Below are 16,195 nucleotides of genomic sequence, written 5' to 3' on the forward strand. Positions count from 1 at the left end.
GAAACAGGAGGGACACTTTTGAGGGAGTAATGACGTTTTGTTTTTGTTTAGCACTGGGCAATTGAAGAACACAAAAAGACTATAATTTTACGAAGACGAAGTATTACGACAGTATATCGATATATTTCTATACAAAAGGACGACGTACGGCTTGAATTCCCTTCGCAGATCGGTATATATATACACATGTAACTCATAAAATAGCTTCTTACTAGCTAAGTTAGCTGCTAGTTGGGTCTTCTTTAACTAACTGTTAGCGTTAGGTGACCAAACGTTGTCTTTTTCCAAACCAGAACTGCTGTGTGTCAGTAAACCTTTACGGCAGTGTGTTTAACGGTCTCGGGGAAGTTATCTTCAACTGTCCAGCTATTTCTGTTGTCATTCTTCGAGTAACTAACCTTAACCAGCAAATGTTCTGTACAGTTGCATAGCCAGCTGTACATACCAGACATCCACGTAATCCTGAGGAAAACTAGCTCTCTCCATCCTGTATGATAAAACACTGACACTCACACGAGACAGTAACTGTAAGTAACTAACCTTTAATTGCTAAAAGACCAGGACGTTAACAGTTACTGTATGTACTGTGATTTTCTTGATTGGCAATCGTATGTCAGTCATTTTTAAAGCTGACAGAATTTGAAATGGTGTTTTTATTTTACATAACACTACAAAACTGGCAGTATAATGTTACACAATGTTGTACCAGCCACTTGGTGTTGTTTAATTTTTGTTTTCATATTAGACTGAGTGAAATAACGTTTGTCACCGAAGCACAGCCACATCAGATGCTAGTTTGTTTTGCATATTTCCCTAGTAGGCCTGTATAATAATATTTTTCAAATATTTACTTGCACATACTTTCTTGCTCAGATGTCATGGCCCCATCAAGAAAGAGGTTGTTACCCAAACCACTCCCAGAGGGCTTCCTACTGACCGACAGTGAGAAGAAGACATGGAGGCTGGGAACGATCATTGGTCAAGGTGGCTGTGGACTCATCTATCTTGGTAATGAGAACACTGTGCCTGATGACGCACACACTCTATACAATTACTCTGTCACATGAGTATGTACATGCATGGAATAGAACAACTCCCTCTCTGTCTGGGAGACACTGTGATTGATCTGTTATTCTCTTTGTGGTGAAAGCTCTTTGAACAGATCAGATGACTTTAAGACTTTCAACTCTTCAACTGTTTATGTATTTCATAATAGATCCCTCCCCTTCTATGAAGACTTCTCCAATCAGCAATAGCTCCCAACATTTACAAATCCTTAACTGCTCAATACAGCTTTGTGTTAAATGTTTTCATGATTTTGGATACATCTAACACGTCCAAAGGGCTTCATCTAGTCCAAGAGTTAAGAATTAAACTAATTAATGTATCACATCGTTGGAGCCCGTATCTTGTCTGACCTTTCCTCACTGCTTCCTGTTGTCCCAAAGCCTCCCGTGATGTGGACAGACATGTTGCAGCAGACACTGATTTTGTCATAAAAGTGGTGAGTACATTGGTGCTGCACGCACACAGCCTATCCATCCTAAAAGGAAGCGTATATGCTGCAAGATGCTCTCACTGCACTCAGGAATCAGCTGTTAACGTGGTTACGGACGATAATGCACAACAATATTGTTTACAGCGAAGTGATGTTTCCTCTTTTTACTTTCAACTTCACCAAACATCACACAATTTAATTTGAAGTCACTGAGAAGATTGCAACAAATGATGACCAAAGATAACTTTGGATGACGTGGCAAAATGTAATTTAAATGAGTGTGATCTTCTGCACATGCACTTCTGTTTAAGGGAAGTAGAGCTTCCAAAGCTGGCACAGATGCGTTGTAGGATTGTAATGTCCACTTCCAGTTAACTGGTCTGGCATAGCCTTCAGTATGTGAATCCTTCATGCTAATTGAAAAAACTGTGTGCAAATGATATATTATAAAGTTCAGCTGATGCTATGATGAGAATGATTTACCTCCGCTGCATCTCAGCAAGGTAACACATCCTGGACCAATGAAAAGTTGGGGTTTCATGCTAAACAGACTAGCTTTTCCTGCTAGCTTTGCCCTGGCGTTCAAATTCAGACAGAAAACAGCCCTTAGTTAAAGCACTGCAGGGGCCCAGGATGCTTCAGGTACCAGTGGGACAAGAAATATGATCCAGCAAGTTCGAGTTGAGCATCAGACTGTTTTGAACAAAGCCTAATACTGCTGAGAATACTTTAAAGAATCAAGGAAAAAAAGGAATGGAAGCAGTGGGGTTCTCCTTCCACCTAATTGAATCTAAATTGAAATGCCCTTTGCTGTGATGCCATGTTTCATCCAGGTATGTTGTAGAGTCCTTTGATCCAAGGTAAGAGACAACAGGAAATAAAGCTTTGAAAAGGAATAGAATGCACAAGCACTTTTATTTGCACCAGTGGGTTTGATGCTCATTCTGTTGGACACGAACGTCTCTCACAACTCCAATGTGTGTGTAAGACATGTTTTGTCTGGCCTAGTGCATTCTTTAACTTGGGATAATGAAATTGTTAGTAATGTTTGCTTTTATGTACAGGAGTACCAGGAGAATGGCCCCTTGTTCTCAGAGCTCAAGTTCTACCAGAGGGCAGCCAAACCAGAGAGCAGTGAGTAGCAGCATCCGTCCAGCGTCCCGGCAGCTCGCTGGAGCAGGAGTGTGTTTGACTGATGAAGTGGCCGCAGACACAGAGGCTTTGCTGCCTGCAGCACAGTAATTAATAATAAGCCAAAGCAAACATGCACCTCAGTGGCAGTTAGACCCCCTCTCCACGCTTGTCTGAGCTCTCCAACACCTTCGTTTGGAGAGATGCAAGAGAGAGGAAGCCACTCACACGTAATGATGCCCGGGCCTCCGCTGAGCCCCTGACCACCTGCCAGTCTGGTTGAGAGCCAGTCAGGCCAGCCGCCATCGAGCCCAGAGCCAGGCCCACTGCTTTATCTGGAGGGGGGGAGGGTGTGTGAGGGTGTGTGTATGTGTGTGTGCGTGCGTGTGCATTATTACACTTACAAGAATAAATGTGAATTCTGGACAAAACTTTTTTACTTTCCATAGCGACGAGGGGCTTTTGTTCAAATTCCTCTGAAAGTGAGGGTGTTATGGGGGGGGGGGTTAAGGTTAGGGAGGGTTGAGACTCTGAAATTGTTGGGGTATGTAACATCAAAAGTTTTTCTAGTTGAAAAGCATTCCCTACAGACACCACAGCTTCTTCTTTCTCAATACAGCTGTTGGGCTTTTGAGTTTAATTTAGTTACCGGTGTGACTCCTGCAATCCAATCTCTTCAGACAAAACAGGAGTTTAAAAATAGAGATATGCAAACACACGTCGACATAATCCTCTCTCTTCTAATCCTGTTCCAGTGCAAACATGGAAGCAGAACAGGAATCTGGACTTCCTGGGGATCCCAACGTACTGGGGATCAGGACTCGCTGAATACAATGAACTCAGGTATTGACGAGCTCGATGGACCAAGGTTATTAGATGATGACCGCAATGCACGCCTGCTTCCTTGTAAGTGTCCAAATACCAGTTTTGATATTAAGCCCATCACCGGACCGGACTGGAACAGTATACTGGATCGTATCGTGTTCGACTCAGCTGGAACATGATGAGACTGGGAGAGCTCATAAGTCGTGTTTACATGTCTGCTTTTTCTTTTGTCCGCTTCAAATTCAAAAAGTTTAGATTTTGGCGCAGTTTTAATTTTCTTCTCTGCCATGTCTCGTCTCGCCTGAACTCTCATAAACAAACACAAGGAACCAATCAAGTTGTCGTATTGCGTATTACTAACGCAGTACAAGTTGATTCAGCTCCGTGACGCGTTGGCACAGGTTGCCAGAACCTGTCATACTGATAGATGCCCGTTTAGCTGGTTTGCTTACAATCCTCCTGGTTTAAGCCCGTACACCGGACCAAACTCTATTGACAAGTCTGTCTGGCTAACTTATTTGCATTTTGAGATCTTTTTTCCTCCACATGTTATATGAGAGTTTTGTCCCCCTGACTTCTTACCTATTGCTGAATTATTAAGTATATAATGATACACATGTTAGATATGTTATAGCCTCTGTCTGTGAATATTAAGTAATAAATCATGCTGTACTGCACGGTGTTTGAAACCCTGCGAGTCCCGGCTGCTAACTGTCTGATTCAAAGCGTATTGTTCTGTTGACCTAAACACTTTCAAACCAAAGAAGCATTTTCATATCGGGAATTAGGAGTTATTCAGATTTAGGAACCAAAAAAAAAAGGTGTTGACCTCTGATCTTTTCCTCTCCCTCTCAGGTATCGTTTCATGGCCATGGACCGACTGGGCATTGACCTTCAGAAAGTCTGTGAACGCAGTGGAGGTCGACTGAAGAAGCCCACCGTTCTCCAGCTAGGTCGAAGGCTGGTGAGATCATCTTCATAGAAAACATAAGTAACAAGTAATGTTCATTGGTTGTTGTACAAAGAAGCTGGAGCTCACAGGCCACTTTAAAAAAGAATGACCCCCCCCCCCCCCCTCATTACCATGAGGTGAACACAACACACTAATGACATTGTGCTTTCACTTCTATTTCCGGCCTTCGCCAGGTGGACATCCTAGAGTATATTCATGAGAACGAGTATGTGCATGCAGACATTAAAGCTGCCAACCTCATGCTTGGCTGCAGAGACTCTGAGCAGGTGAGTCTACTGGAGATCTGCAGAGCACTGAGTTCTGCTGCATTCTACACTCTGTACACTTTACTTAGAACACAATCAAGCTTTGCTTCTGTGTGCAAATTATGCTAATAAAGCAAATGCTCCGTTATCAGCTGTGTGTGTGTGTGTGTGTGTGTGTGTGTGTGTGTGTGTGTGGTGTGTGTGTGTGTGTGTGTGTGTGTGTGTGTGTGTGTGTGTGTGTGTGTGTGTGTGTGTGTGTGTGTGTGTGTGTGTCCTGTAGGTGTATCTAGCAGACTATGGGCTGTCGTACAGATACTGTCCTGATGGAGTCCACAAGGAATACAAGGAAAACCCCAAGAAGGGCCACAATGGAACCATTGAATACACCAGCCTTGACGCCCACAAAGGACTTGGTAAGCAGATAAACACTAAAGACAACTGGCAAACTAGTCAGTCAACAGATATGTAATAGTATGTGCTGCAGTAATTACAACTGTGCTGTAATCCATGGACTGGAGTAAACTCTCCCCACATGGAGCAGCCACGAAGTAAAATATCCACCTGAAAGCGTTAAGCTCCGCTCAGAGAATCTGTTAGCTGCTATACGACACCTTTCTCCGACTCGATAAAATCAACGGTTCATCATGAAACTGGCGGGCCTCCCGAGACTCTGGCTGATTAATGGGAAACGGCGGATTAGTTAAAAGTGGGAGTGGCTTGACAGAGCGTGTGATTCATGTACAGTAAGAGCCTGCTGTAGAGTTTGATCTTTTCAAGTCTTTCTCATATTTCTATTGAAAGAAGCCGGAGATATACTCGGCTTTAACTTTGGGTGTGCGTGCACATGCTGCGTATCCTGCTTCAGTTTGGGGCGTTGGTCGTGCACATCCTCAGAAATGAACGTTCCTACTTTCTTCCTTGCTGAGCGGTAGGTGTATTGCTAGGACACCAGCATTAAACCCACACACAACCACCAGGACAAAGATACCTATTGATTATCTCAGACTGCTGATTTTTACTTCAAGTGTTTTTAGTACTTAGCGCAAGTTAGTGTGTGAAGAATGACGGGTATTTAGGTGTTTCAGCAGTCTCTATATAACCCTCACAATAAGCTCTGTCCTTTATAGTTGGCAGTCTTTGTTTGTCAATACATGTAAAATAGTCTGGTGTCTCCACCCTGCCTCCCCCTGCCTCCCCCTGCCTCCCTCCGCTGATATTGGGAACACATTAACTGGCAGATTGCCTACATGCTCCTTCTCTTCATTGACCATCGATTCTCCATCCGCAGCCCCTGCTGAATTCCCCCGTACCGTCTCTGTTTAACAATTCCCTAATTAGCTGGAGTCATAACCTGCATCGTGTATTCATCCCCCATTAATTAAGGCTTTGATGTTTGGTTAGAGGGAGGCCCGGGCCACAGATGACCTCTATGAGCTCCACTCCGACCAACTCCACTACCCTCCAGTTCGATATTGTGAGTTAGCAATGGCTCAGACTGCCTAATCGCCACGGTAGTGTTGCCATCAACACGATCGATCAAGTAAAAGAGGGGCAGAAAATGTCCTTTCAGCAATAACTATGAAGTGGAAGTCGTGTCCATTTTAATATACACATAGTAAAAGTAAGCATCCATATTGGAGCTACTGGAGTGCTGCACACACATGGTGGCTTCTCAGATCCATGCCTGGTTTTTACTCCAGTCCTTCCAACAACTGAACAAACCTCCAGCTCTGGGAAGAAAACAGTCAAATGTGTATTTCTCTGGATATTGTCATCTCTAAGTATTTTCCACGGCGCGTGGAGATTAAGTCGGAGGACCAGACCCTTCTATGACCTGATGGCACCAATCCCCGAAAAGATGTTGACAGGTTGCCATGGTGAGGTTTGGTGAATGCAGCTGGCGAATGGCAGGCCTTTGAACCTCGAGCTAAACGGTGTAATTACCACCATTCGGTGGGCGTCCAGCGGACAGAAGACCGTCTCCAAACGACAAGACTGTGAAGCGGAAGGGTTAAGAGTGTGACACTGCAGCGCGCTTTCGGGAATCTGAATAACAATGGGAGATAATTAACAACAACACCATCGCCGCTTCACCTCCCTGTCTAAAGCATGTAGAGATTGTGTGAGCGTTGTGTGCGTGTGTGAGGTTGTTCTGTATTCATGTATTGTGCATGTGTTTCTCAAGCATGTCCAAACTCCCTTTGAGAGCTGTTTAAGTGTGTATGTGAACGCACACGCATATCTCTCTGCACTGTCCTGTCATTCCTCATCTGAGGGCAAAATGCATTAAATACAGAAGAGCAGACACACAAAACACTATTATGAGCTTTGATAACGTGCCCAGAGCACGCACAGAGGGCAGCCCCGCTTAATGTAGTCGTTGATCTTTTTAATTGTTAATCTATTATGGCACTCTGGGAGTTGCAACTCTTTTGTCCAGTGTCTGTATCGCATGTATTTGTATCTTTATTCTCCTTTTAACGGGCTCTCAGTAGCAATGAAGTGTTGTGCAGTTATAACAACAGGAAGCCACACTGTAACGACGACTTAATGCATACTCTACACCCAAAACGGCAAACATACCTTGCTCCGATTACAGGAGTTGTTGCAGTCGAACAGACGATGGCAGTGACATATTTGGACCTGACGCAGACACTTAATGCTGTTCGTTCGTACCTGTGTGGTTTCAGTCCACTGTAGTGTTACAGGTGAGGTCTGTGCTTCATCATAGATCCTGATGGATCAGACATAGCCCCCACGGTTTGTTGAAATCCTGGAGAGTTTGTGAATTTCAAAGAGAAAAATCAAGGCCTTGAAAGTCGACATGGGTCATTGAAAGTGCTTGAATTAATATATTTTGCCATGTTTGCCATGTCTACAGCTGCTTATGGACCAGAGCTCTGTGCTCCCATTGGTCACTTCCTGAGGAGAAGATGTCAAACTAGACCAGAGGTGTGTCCTGACTTGGATCGGATAAAACCAAATATTGTTGAGCTGAATATTAATTTTCTTAAATGAATATGTGGCCGTACGTGTGTGTGAGTGGCGCGTGTTGTCTGCCTTTGGAATTGGAAGGGGACCTCCTGCAGGGTCCAAGCAGTTTACAGTTCCCTGCTAACCTCAGAGGTTTTTATTCAGGCACACCTCAACATTTATTTCCTCTTCATCCTGCACCCTCCTCATCAACACATGTCTTGGTCTTGATATTCTGATCACAATAATAATAATAATATGTAATAACTAGTCAGATTACTGGCCACCCCTTCCATGTGATGAGGGCCTGTGTGGCAGTGACCACGCTCCTTAGACCTGCCTGTTGGCTGCGGAGGATCAATGCTGTCCGTGGCTCAGGGAGGAGATTTCTCCCCTCTGATGGAGCCAGTCGATAGGTAATTTCTCCGGAGACGTGTGCCGGCCGTTACAGTATTGAGCTGCTAAAACTCCCCAGGCTCAAGCCTTCTGGATGGACTTGGTCGACAAGTATTGATAGACCTCACACATTAATGTGGACCCCGGCAATCACACATTCACAAGAAGACGCAAACGCACTGTAGACTTCTTAAAGAAGTCTTAGTACATGGGAAATCACACTGCTATACAATGTATACATGTCATCATTACATGTCACAATATTAAAATCTGTCCCCCCGATCAAATCCCTGAAGGGATGTTTTTTAATTCTGATTTGTGTAAAGCCTTTGCACCGCCAGGAGACCGTTACAGTCCAGATACAAAGCTGCGTACGGAGCTCAAAGTAATAAAACACCAAGTGTACAGCATCCTTTCAGCACAGCGCTTCTTCAGAGTGCTGTTCAGTTCATTTTAGATGTGTCACTCACTGCTTTGCTCACAGCAGAACCAGTGACAAACCAATTAAAAAACACAATTTAAAAAAAGCATTAAAAGGGTAAGACATATGTTACATGTTTGGACTCACGATAAGGAAAGTCCACAAATTCTTCCTCTTCAAAACCTGACGACAACATTACGCACAATGCTTCTCTCCTCCCGACGGGTCGGTCTGAGACTCAGGCGCGTTACGCTTGTAGAGGCTAATGTAGCCTCGAGTAGAGACGAGGAGCTACAGAGGTGGGAGAGGCTTCTCACTTCTTTCTAACTAGGTATGCCAACTTAGTTTGTTTTTCTGACCAATAGCCCGGCTTCGTCAACCAATCATTAACCGCTAACCGACGAGATCAGTGCCTTGCACAGGGGTGCTGGGGTTGAAGTAACGATGACCCGATGCACAAATCATTTAGTGTGTGTGTGTGTGTGTGTGTGTGTGTGCGCGTGTGTGGTCAACAGTACACCCTTGTTGGTAGTGCTGTGTCCTCAGACATGTCAGTGTCTACAATAGGCAGAGAGGAATATGTATTGTGTGTCTGCATCTGTTTTTCATTTCATTTACAACGCTAAAGTCAGTTCTAGTACTCCAGAGTTTCAGCACGGGGGGAACCGTGATCCTCATAACCATCACGCTGCTGTACAGTATGCAGTCTCACTGTGTCTCCGTTGAATCCATACTAACAGACTGTAAATCAAAAGTTTTCAGCTTGATAAGTCTCCATCTTGTTGTCAAACACGACTGTTCAACTGACGAGAGACACAATGTAAGCGCTGAGTTCTCTTCATTTATTCATGAATCACAAATGTGCTACACCTTACCAGTGCTGGAAAAGGTACTCGTGTCCAACCTCGACTCCTCTGGAGAAAGATCTGTTGTTTGAAAATACTATAGAGTGACTCTTTGAGAGATTTGAATTCTTTATGGAATTATTCTATTGATCTGGAAAAAAAGTGAAGAACAAAATGCTGAGCCTTGACCAACACGTGTGAAGGACTCGGGTTTCTGCTGGATAAAATAATATTAATAGTAGGCTACTATTAATATATTAATGTGTCTGTTTTGTTTTTTTCATAGCTCCATCTAGACGTGGTGACCTCCAGATTTTGGGTTTTTGTCTTCTTCACTGGTTATGTGGGTCTCTGCCTTGGGACAAGCTTCTGAAGAACTCCGCTCAGGTCCAGGAGGCCAAGGCCAGGTCGGTAGTCACTTGTACTGTTTCTACAGCCGAAACGTGTAGCAATGAACTCTGGGGAGTCGTGTCCCACACCTGTACACTACACATTAGTACAACTAGTACACACACACAGAGCCTGTGTGTATTGTGTGGGTTAACAATGCAGCAGCTTGTTTGCAGAGGCAACACAGCATAAAAAAATCTTTTAGCCTTTTCTATTTCTAAAAGTAGCGGCGTAGGGTAATTAAATACTCCATTTATTTCTCTGCATTCTAACCTTTTGTTGCTCAAACTAATTCTTCACTTGCATTTCCCATCACATACAGTCACCCTGTGATTACATGCAATGTTGATATTAGAGCCTAAACGTGTGGCTGCTACAGCTGATGTAACGTCTTTAATGACATGTATCCAACATGTTCAGGCTTTGGGAAACTGTTCCTCTGCAGCCCTCCACTATCTTCTATAGAATAACAAACATAACCTGCTTTTACATTTACAATAACTTGTTCATTGTAGCTTCTTCTTCTTCTTTTAATGACTGATGATAGAACTCTGGAGAAGTTCATGCCTATGGCTGGTGGTGGCCACGTGCAGGATTGATCTACCCCCCCCCCCCCCCCAGATAATTACTGTACGTCTCAGGTATCCCTACAATCTAAAACACTCAGCCTGCCACAGGTCTGCTGGGGGGCTGTAAAGTAAATCCAAGATTTATACTCGTCGTGCAGTGAAATGCTAATACACTTCCATTTTTGGGGGACTGTTGGAGATGTTGATTTAACTCCACACTCTTCTTTTTAGAACTCTGCAGTTTGTGATGTTGTGTTGCATTGATTGCAATGGAAGGTGTTGCAACACTATTAGTAACAACTAGAACCAATACACGTGCTGCCCGTCAGTGTGAGGATCCTGTCGGACAGTTACTGTTGGATTCAGCTCTGCTGCGTTCCTCCCACCTTACTGTCTCCCCTGACCTGCACCTCCCTCAATGTTTCGGTCCTCACTTCGTCACTGTTTCCCTCCTACATCTTTTTCAGACTGATGGACAATCTGCCAGACTCAGTCCAACAGCTGTCGGGGAGGGGAGCGAGCACAGGTAAGCCAGGGCCACAGGACATCATTTACACTTCTCACGTTCCGAGAACTAAGACGACGAGTCTTTGGAGGAGGAGAAGAAGAATCTGTGTCCAATCTTCTGTTCTTTTAAGGGAGATCAGGAGTAAAGGGCAGAACCGAGACTACACAGGGCACACGCTGTACTACATTATTCCTGTTTGCATTGGCAACATATTTAAGTGTCGGTTTCAAGTCATAAAAAGAAAAACGAGATTTCAGATGCTCAATTAGATGATTCTACTTTAGTTTCAGAGTTGTTCTCACCTGCCAAACTAAATGAAGCGGTGAACAGTAATATAACTGTAATAACAGCAAGGGAGGGTTACAACATATCTATGACAGGAGTTTGGTGGCGTTAATGATGTTTGGAGAAGGTGTCACTGTTTCAATACAAATGATATTCTTCAGTATGTGGACACACATCTGCACACAGCTGCGTGATACAATCCCAGGATTCCTCTGGGTTCTGTTTCCTGGGAAACGGGACCAAGTTATGGGGAGAATTCCTGGAACATTTCAGTTGCTAGTGTTCACCCCAAACAACAAGGCAGTGTAGACGAGGCTGAAGGACTTTCAAACTGTGCAGTTACTGCGGCAACGATCAGGAACATGATCCTGCTCATGTTACAAAGTAATGGACCTGGACCGTGTGTTTGGGTTGATTTTAATTGGCCACACAGAGCGACGCTGGATGACTTTTTGCTCAAACTTTTTTTGCTTTGGGACAGCTGGGGTGCCAATACAGTGAGATTGATTACTGCCATGAATGAGGGGGTTGGGGTTTCTTCACACCGGGCTGATGTCAGCGTGAACATGGCCTCTGCACACCCGAGGTGAACGGGACCTTTTAAAATGGATTATTGTCTAAGAGTCTGTAGAAACGAGCATAAACAACGATCCAGACTACACATCACATCCTGCCACAGCTTTCCACTCACAGTGAAACCCTCCCATCTCTCCCTCAGTTACCTGAAGCTCCTGAATAACTTTGTACCAATTGTCCCATTGACATGCCTTTCAAAGTTTGTCGTGTTTTATCTCACCTCTTTATAAGGAGAGGTCACACCTGTGTGAGGGCTTAGTGTGTGATGTATGTTTGGGACCGGGTGCTCCTCTGCTGACAAGGCCCGGCTGCCCGCCACAGATAAGAGCCAGGGTATGCATCAACCGCGCGCGTGTGTGCGTGTGATACAAGTTCTACTGCAGAATGTGTCATACACGTCGTCTGGCCAGTGTGTGATGCATCGTGGGTGTGTGTGAGACTTACACACACACACGATGCATACTCATAGCTGTGTGCATGCCTAATCTACTTCCTCTGGGAGACACATTGCCAGGCAGAGTATTATCTGGACTGTGAGACCTTCAGGTTCATCCTGCCTTTGCTGCTGCATGACTCAAGTGTCCCAGAACTGATTTCATACCGAGGATTCAGCATTGCTGAAGCTAAAATAGTCTGTTAGTAAAATCAAAGTTAATAAAAGCTGGTGCAACGGATGACAAATGTTATCAAATGTCCTGATTGATCTGGCTTAAAGCATTATGTTCTGCAAGGTTAAACATTCTGACTTATATGTTGGACTTGCTGTTTGACTGTGTTCCTGTCTGCAGATGAGCTGGAAGCATTCCTCAGTTATGTGAGAACTCTGGACTACCAAGAGAAGCCAAACTACCCTCATCTCAAACTGCTGTTGGCCGCTGTTGACGAGGGAAGACTTGACTTCTCCATGCCACAAGAACCCAGGGGGGAGTCCACAACCAAGCCCACCGGCGGAAAGGTGAGAACACGACAAATGGACTGCATTTATATAGTGCTTTTCCAATCTGTGCCACCACATGCACACCACACACAGAGGCTCTGTGTTCTCAGTGTGATAAACACTCACACATGTCGCCCGTGCAGATTTAGGGTTCAGTATCTTGTCCAAGTTAGGTATCAACTGTAGGAGCTGGGGATTGAACCGCTGACCCCACTCTACCTCCGGAGCCGCAGCCTGTCAGGGGGCTGGTGCTACATGAAGGCGTCTCTATTTTAAAAAGGCAATTAATGTGTCGACGATTTGCGTGTTGAGACCTCTGTCACAGTGAAACAACATATGTTCTTCTTCTGCAAAACATCTATTAAAGAGCGATGCAGACAGCCCTGCTGACCAAATCATGACAAATGTGCCGTGTGTTCGGATATATTGACAGCGAAAATGAACAATCAAAGAAAATTAGAGGCCACTCAAGGTCATCTTCTTAACTTTACTGACGCACAGCCCTGAGCATCACGTCATTGTTTCAGAAAAGCTGCGTTTACACACTGAAACACCAAGTCAGCACTTTAATATTTACAAAGTTTTGTGTAATGTACAAGCTGCACAAACAAAGTAATGTTGATGTGTTTAGGGGCGTATGTGTGCTTGCTGCAGAACGTGTTAGTAGTTTGAAGGATTTGATCGCAGGTCTATATTTAATAAATAGTCAGTCAGTGGGGAATATTTTTGCATTCAGTGAACCTTCAACAACTTCAGTGTTGGTCACAAAGCTCCCCGTTTCCTCTGTTGAGTCTCTTAACCTCAGAGTGGAGAAACGTGACCACAGTAAAGGGGAGGGTTAACCTACTCCTGGCCCCCCCACTGAGTATGTCAACCAGGGGTGTGCAGGTCTAAAGCTGGAGGACGACTGTGATTCCCCTCAAACTCACCAGAATCACTTATTGACCTCTTGGGCCCAGCGAGTGCCCTCTCAATGGCCCAATTTGAAGAAGTTGATGACACACTTTCCGCAGCACAGGGTGTCTCCAATTATGCTCCTGATTTCCTCTCCTCTCCTTGTGTCATTTAATTTCCATGCTAAAGTGCTGGCCAGTTTGATCCCTAGTTAAACAGAAGTGGCCATTTACTGGCGGTTTAGTGCGGAGAGTAAATGTCAGCAGAGATAAAGGCCGGGCGTGTGCACTGAATCATTTGCCACTAGTGTTGTATAAATATATTATTACTTTATGGGTAATTATAGTGTTAGAGGAAATAGTCGAACAAAGAAAAAACTACATTTTACTGTCTCGTCAATGAAGTTGCTATTATAAAGCAGCCAGCACTCGTTTCATTTCATGGGGAGATTTAAAACATAGCAGAACCGAACACATCTGTACGACTTGATGATGTAAGAGGCTCTTGGACAATCATCCAAACTTTGTCTCAACAGAAAGCAGGACGGGTCAGAGGGTCATCCAAAGCCAAGGCTGTGGAGGATGTACCAGAGGAGATCAAGTCTGGACCAGTGCCAGCCCGCTACATAAGAGGACCCCCCCTCACTAAGCTTCAGTTACAGGTTAGCTCTGAAACAACTCACAGTGGCTTTACTTCCCTGATGAAGCCGGCAGTGTTGCATCATAATAATCTTTACCAATTACATCAGTTTCCTGCATATGGGGATGAACCCCCCCCACCCCCCCTCTTTAAATAGTTTTGGAAGCAGGTTTGTATAATGATTTACAAATTTGGATCACTGAAGTAATGATAAACAATTGAATGGCCCCTTGAGGCTGGACAGACCCCCCTCCTTTAGACCTGAAGTCACATCATTGCATCAGATAATCCAATCACACATATTTAGGAATCCATCAATAATGAACAGCTGTTTGTTCTGTTTGCTCACAGAGAGAAGGCGGAGCTCTGCCTGCTGTCAGCAGGTCATTCAGGCCAAGACCTGCAGTGAGTTATGGAGAAGATGACAGTGAAGCTGAGGAGGAGGAGGAAGAGGAGGCCAGACCCAGACCCATCCCTGCATGCTATCTGAGAGGCCCTCCAATCAGCCCCAGAGCTCAGTCTAAACAGGTGTGAGGACTAGAAGCTCGAGCAGCCAGGCTCCGTGTGAATACTTTTTATTTGCGGTGTAAAAATACATTAATGACTTTGTTTTAGAGGAGATGGCTCCTAACCAAATACTTTATGGTCAATAAGCCTTTGTAAAGATGTTTTAAAACACTTAAAATGTTCAATCTTTTACATTGATTACAGTCGAGTTGTTCAGGTTACTGCCGGTTCTCAAAGAGCAAACACTTGACTTACCCTCTTTAACAGAAAGCTCAAACTAAATGGAGCGGCAAAACAACCGACGCCTTCTCCGTGACCTCAGAGAGAAAGGAACAACGACTCCACTGGCAAAGGAGAAAACACATATTGACAAACTGTGACACCAAGGATCAAACACACATGGACTTCAGGGAGGAAATGCTGCTCCCCTCCAATGAGTATGTGAACCAGGGGTGGGCAGGTCTGAAGCTGGAGGAGGACTGTGATTCCCCTCACATTCACCAGAGAGTGCTCCACCACAGAGCAGGGTACGGCCATGGACAGTCTTATGATCCCAGACGCAGCGCTGGTGAATGTTCTGCTGAACAGGAAGCTGGTCCCACGCAGAGGACAGGACTGTTCTCCTGGTTTGTCTTTGTGGGGGTCTTCCTTTTCCTGTATGCTGCTCTTGATGTTTGCCAAATTGCATTTAAACCCTTTTGAAGAAGAAAGCGTTCAGAGATCTACTAGTTTCAGCACCGTCTGTCAAGCGGTTGCCACTTCTCAGGACTTCTGGGCTGCCATTCTCACAGTTATGGGCTGAAATGGAAGAAGAAGCCTCAGTTTTATTCTGCTTATGAAATGTTATAGTTAAATGTGGTGTGGAGGCTTGTGTTGTGAAAAAATTAAGTGGGCTCTCATTTCTACCTGTGCTGTAGATGAAGGACTCCCAAATACACTCCAAATAATTTGCACAAATAAAACTGTCTTTGAATAAATGGCATGCTGTATTCACAGGGATCCAGTATCACATGCTTTACTTCCTCCTTCATCACACAAGGAGCAGCGTCAGAAAAACCTTCTGAATGCAGCATATTGTTGTTAACACACTCGGCAGAGAGAAGGTTACACTATGTTCCAAGCTAATTAAGTATGCTGAATGTCTATTGACTTGGCAGTGAAGGCCTTTATGAAGCACTATGAAGGCAGCTGTTAGCCTGCTGTGAGCCGCGCTCCTACCTTGCTGCAGTAAGGACACTCTCCAAAAACAATGTTGAAGCTCTGCCTGCTGGAGGGGAGCGCTCGCAGCCACTGTATGGAAAAGGACAGAAAGGGAAAAGAAGACCACTTCACCACGTTGTTACTTTGGATCTGATGCGTCAGTGTCAAGTGATAATCACGCCCGTTCCAATGTACACTTATTACTGCACACTTTTCAAGATTATCTGACATGCTGAAGCATTCAAAGGGCTTTCATGTGCAACTTTTAGAATGTCTTCCTGCCTATGCTTTGTGTCATTGAATACGGAGTATATAAACAAAGTAGTCCCTGCTCAGGCAGATGGAGCTCATTTCCCGAGTCGTGAAGCAGCACCGGTCCACTT

The 16,195-nt window shown here is 44.5% G+C and overlaps 2 protein-coding genes across 4 annotated transcripts in view; one reads left to right on the forward strand and one right to left on the reverse strand.

Moving 5' to 3' along the window:
* Positions 1-16,134, forward strand: LOC115019852 (serine/threonine-protein kinase VRK1-like). Of its 3 annotated transcripts, XM_029449512.1 has the most exons (15): positions 1-172; positions 424-527; positions 874-1,008; positions 1,449-1,504; positions 2,563-2,632; positions 3,385-3,472; positions 4,310-4,418; positions 4,601-4,693; positions 4,953-5,085; positions 9,594-9,714; positions 10,734-10,792; positions 12,424-12,590; positions 14,002-14,127; positions 14,457-14,633; positions 14,880-16,134. In XM_029449512.1, exons 3-15 carry the CDS (start codon positions 879-881, stop codon positions 15,312-15,314), a joined length of 1,764 nt encoding a protein of 587 aa, XP_029305372.1. In that variant the 5' UTR covers positions 1-172; positions 424-527; positions 874-878; the 3' UTR covers positions 15,315-16,134. The 3 variants fall into 3 exon arrangements, with proteins under 3 accessions (XP_029305372.1, XP_029305373.1, XP_029305371.1); XM_029449513.1 differs by lacking the exon at positions 424-527 and having other exon boundaries at positions 860-1,008; XM_029449511.1 differs by lacking the exon at positions 424-527 and having other exon boundaries at positions 14,880-16,132.
* The window catches only part of fancl (FA complementation group L), a 24,095-nt gene continuing 22,564 nt past the window's right edge, over positions 14,665-16,195 (reverse strand). The window contains exons 13-14 of the mRNA XM_029449514.1: positions 15,831-15,902; positions 14,665-15,410 (exon numbers count right to left, since the gene is read on the reverse strand). Of these exons, the coding sequence (XP_029305374.1) occupies positions 15,375-15,410; positions 15,831-15,902 (108 nt within the window). The 3' untranslated portion in view covers positions 14,665-15,374. The remainder of the gene's footprint in view (positions 15,411-15,830; positions 15,903-16,195) is intronic.

The sequence above is a fragment of the Cottoperca gobio genome, chromosome 15 (genome assembly GCF_900634415.1).
Source record: "Cottoperca gobio chromosome 15, fCotGob3.1, whole genome shotgun sequence".
In the NCBI taxonomy this organism is placed as follows: domain Eukaryota; kingdom Metazoa; phylum Chordata; class Actinopteri; order Perciformes; family Bovichtidae; genus Cottoperca; species Cottoperca gobio.

Bases quoted from the DNA above. Each gene is read 5' to 3' on its own strand.
- LOC115019852 (XM_029449512.1), top strand. From the start codon at position 879: ATGGCCCCATCAAGAAAGAGGTTGTTACCCAAACCACTCCCAGAGGGC. The intron at 4,419-4,600 runs GTGAGATCATCT...GGCCTTCGCCAG, and splicing joins TCCAGCTAGGTCGAAGGCTG to GTGGACATCCTAGAGTATAT. The intron at 4,694-4,952 runs GTGAGTCTACTG...TGTGTCCTGTAG, and splicing joins GCTGCAGAGACTCTGAGCAG to GTGTATCTAGCAGACTATGG.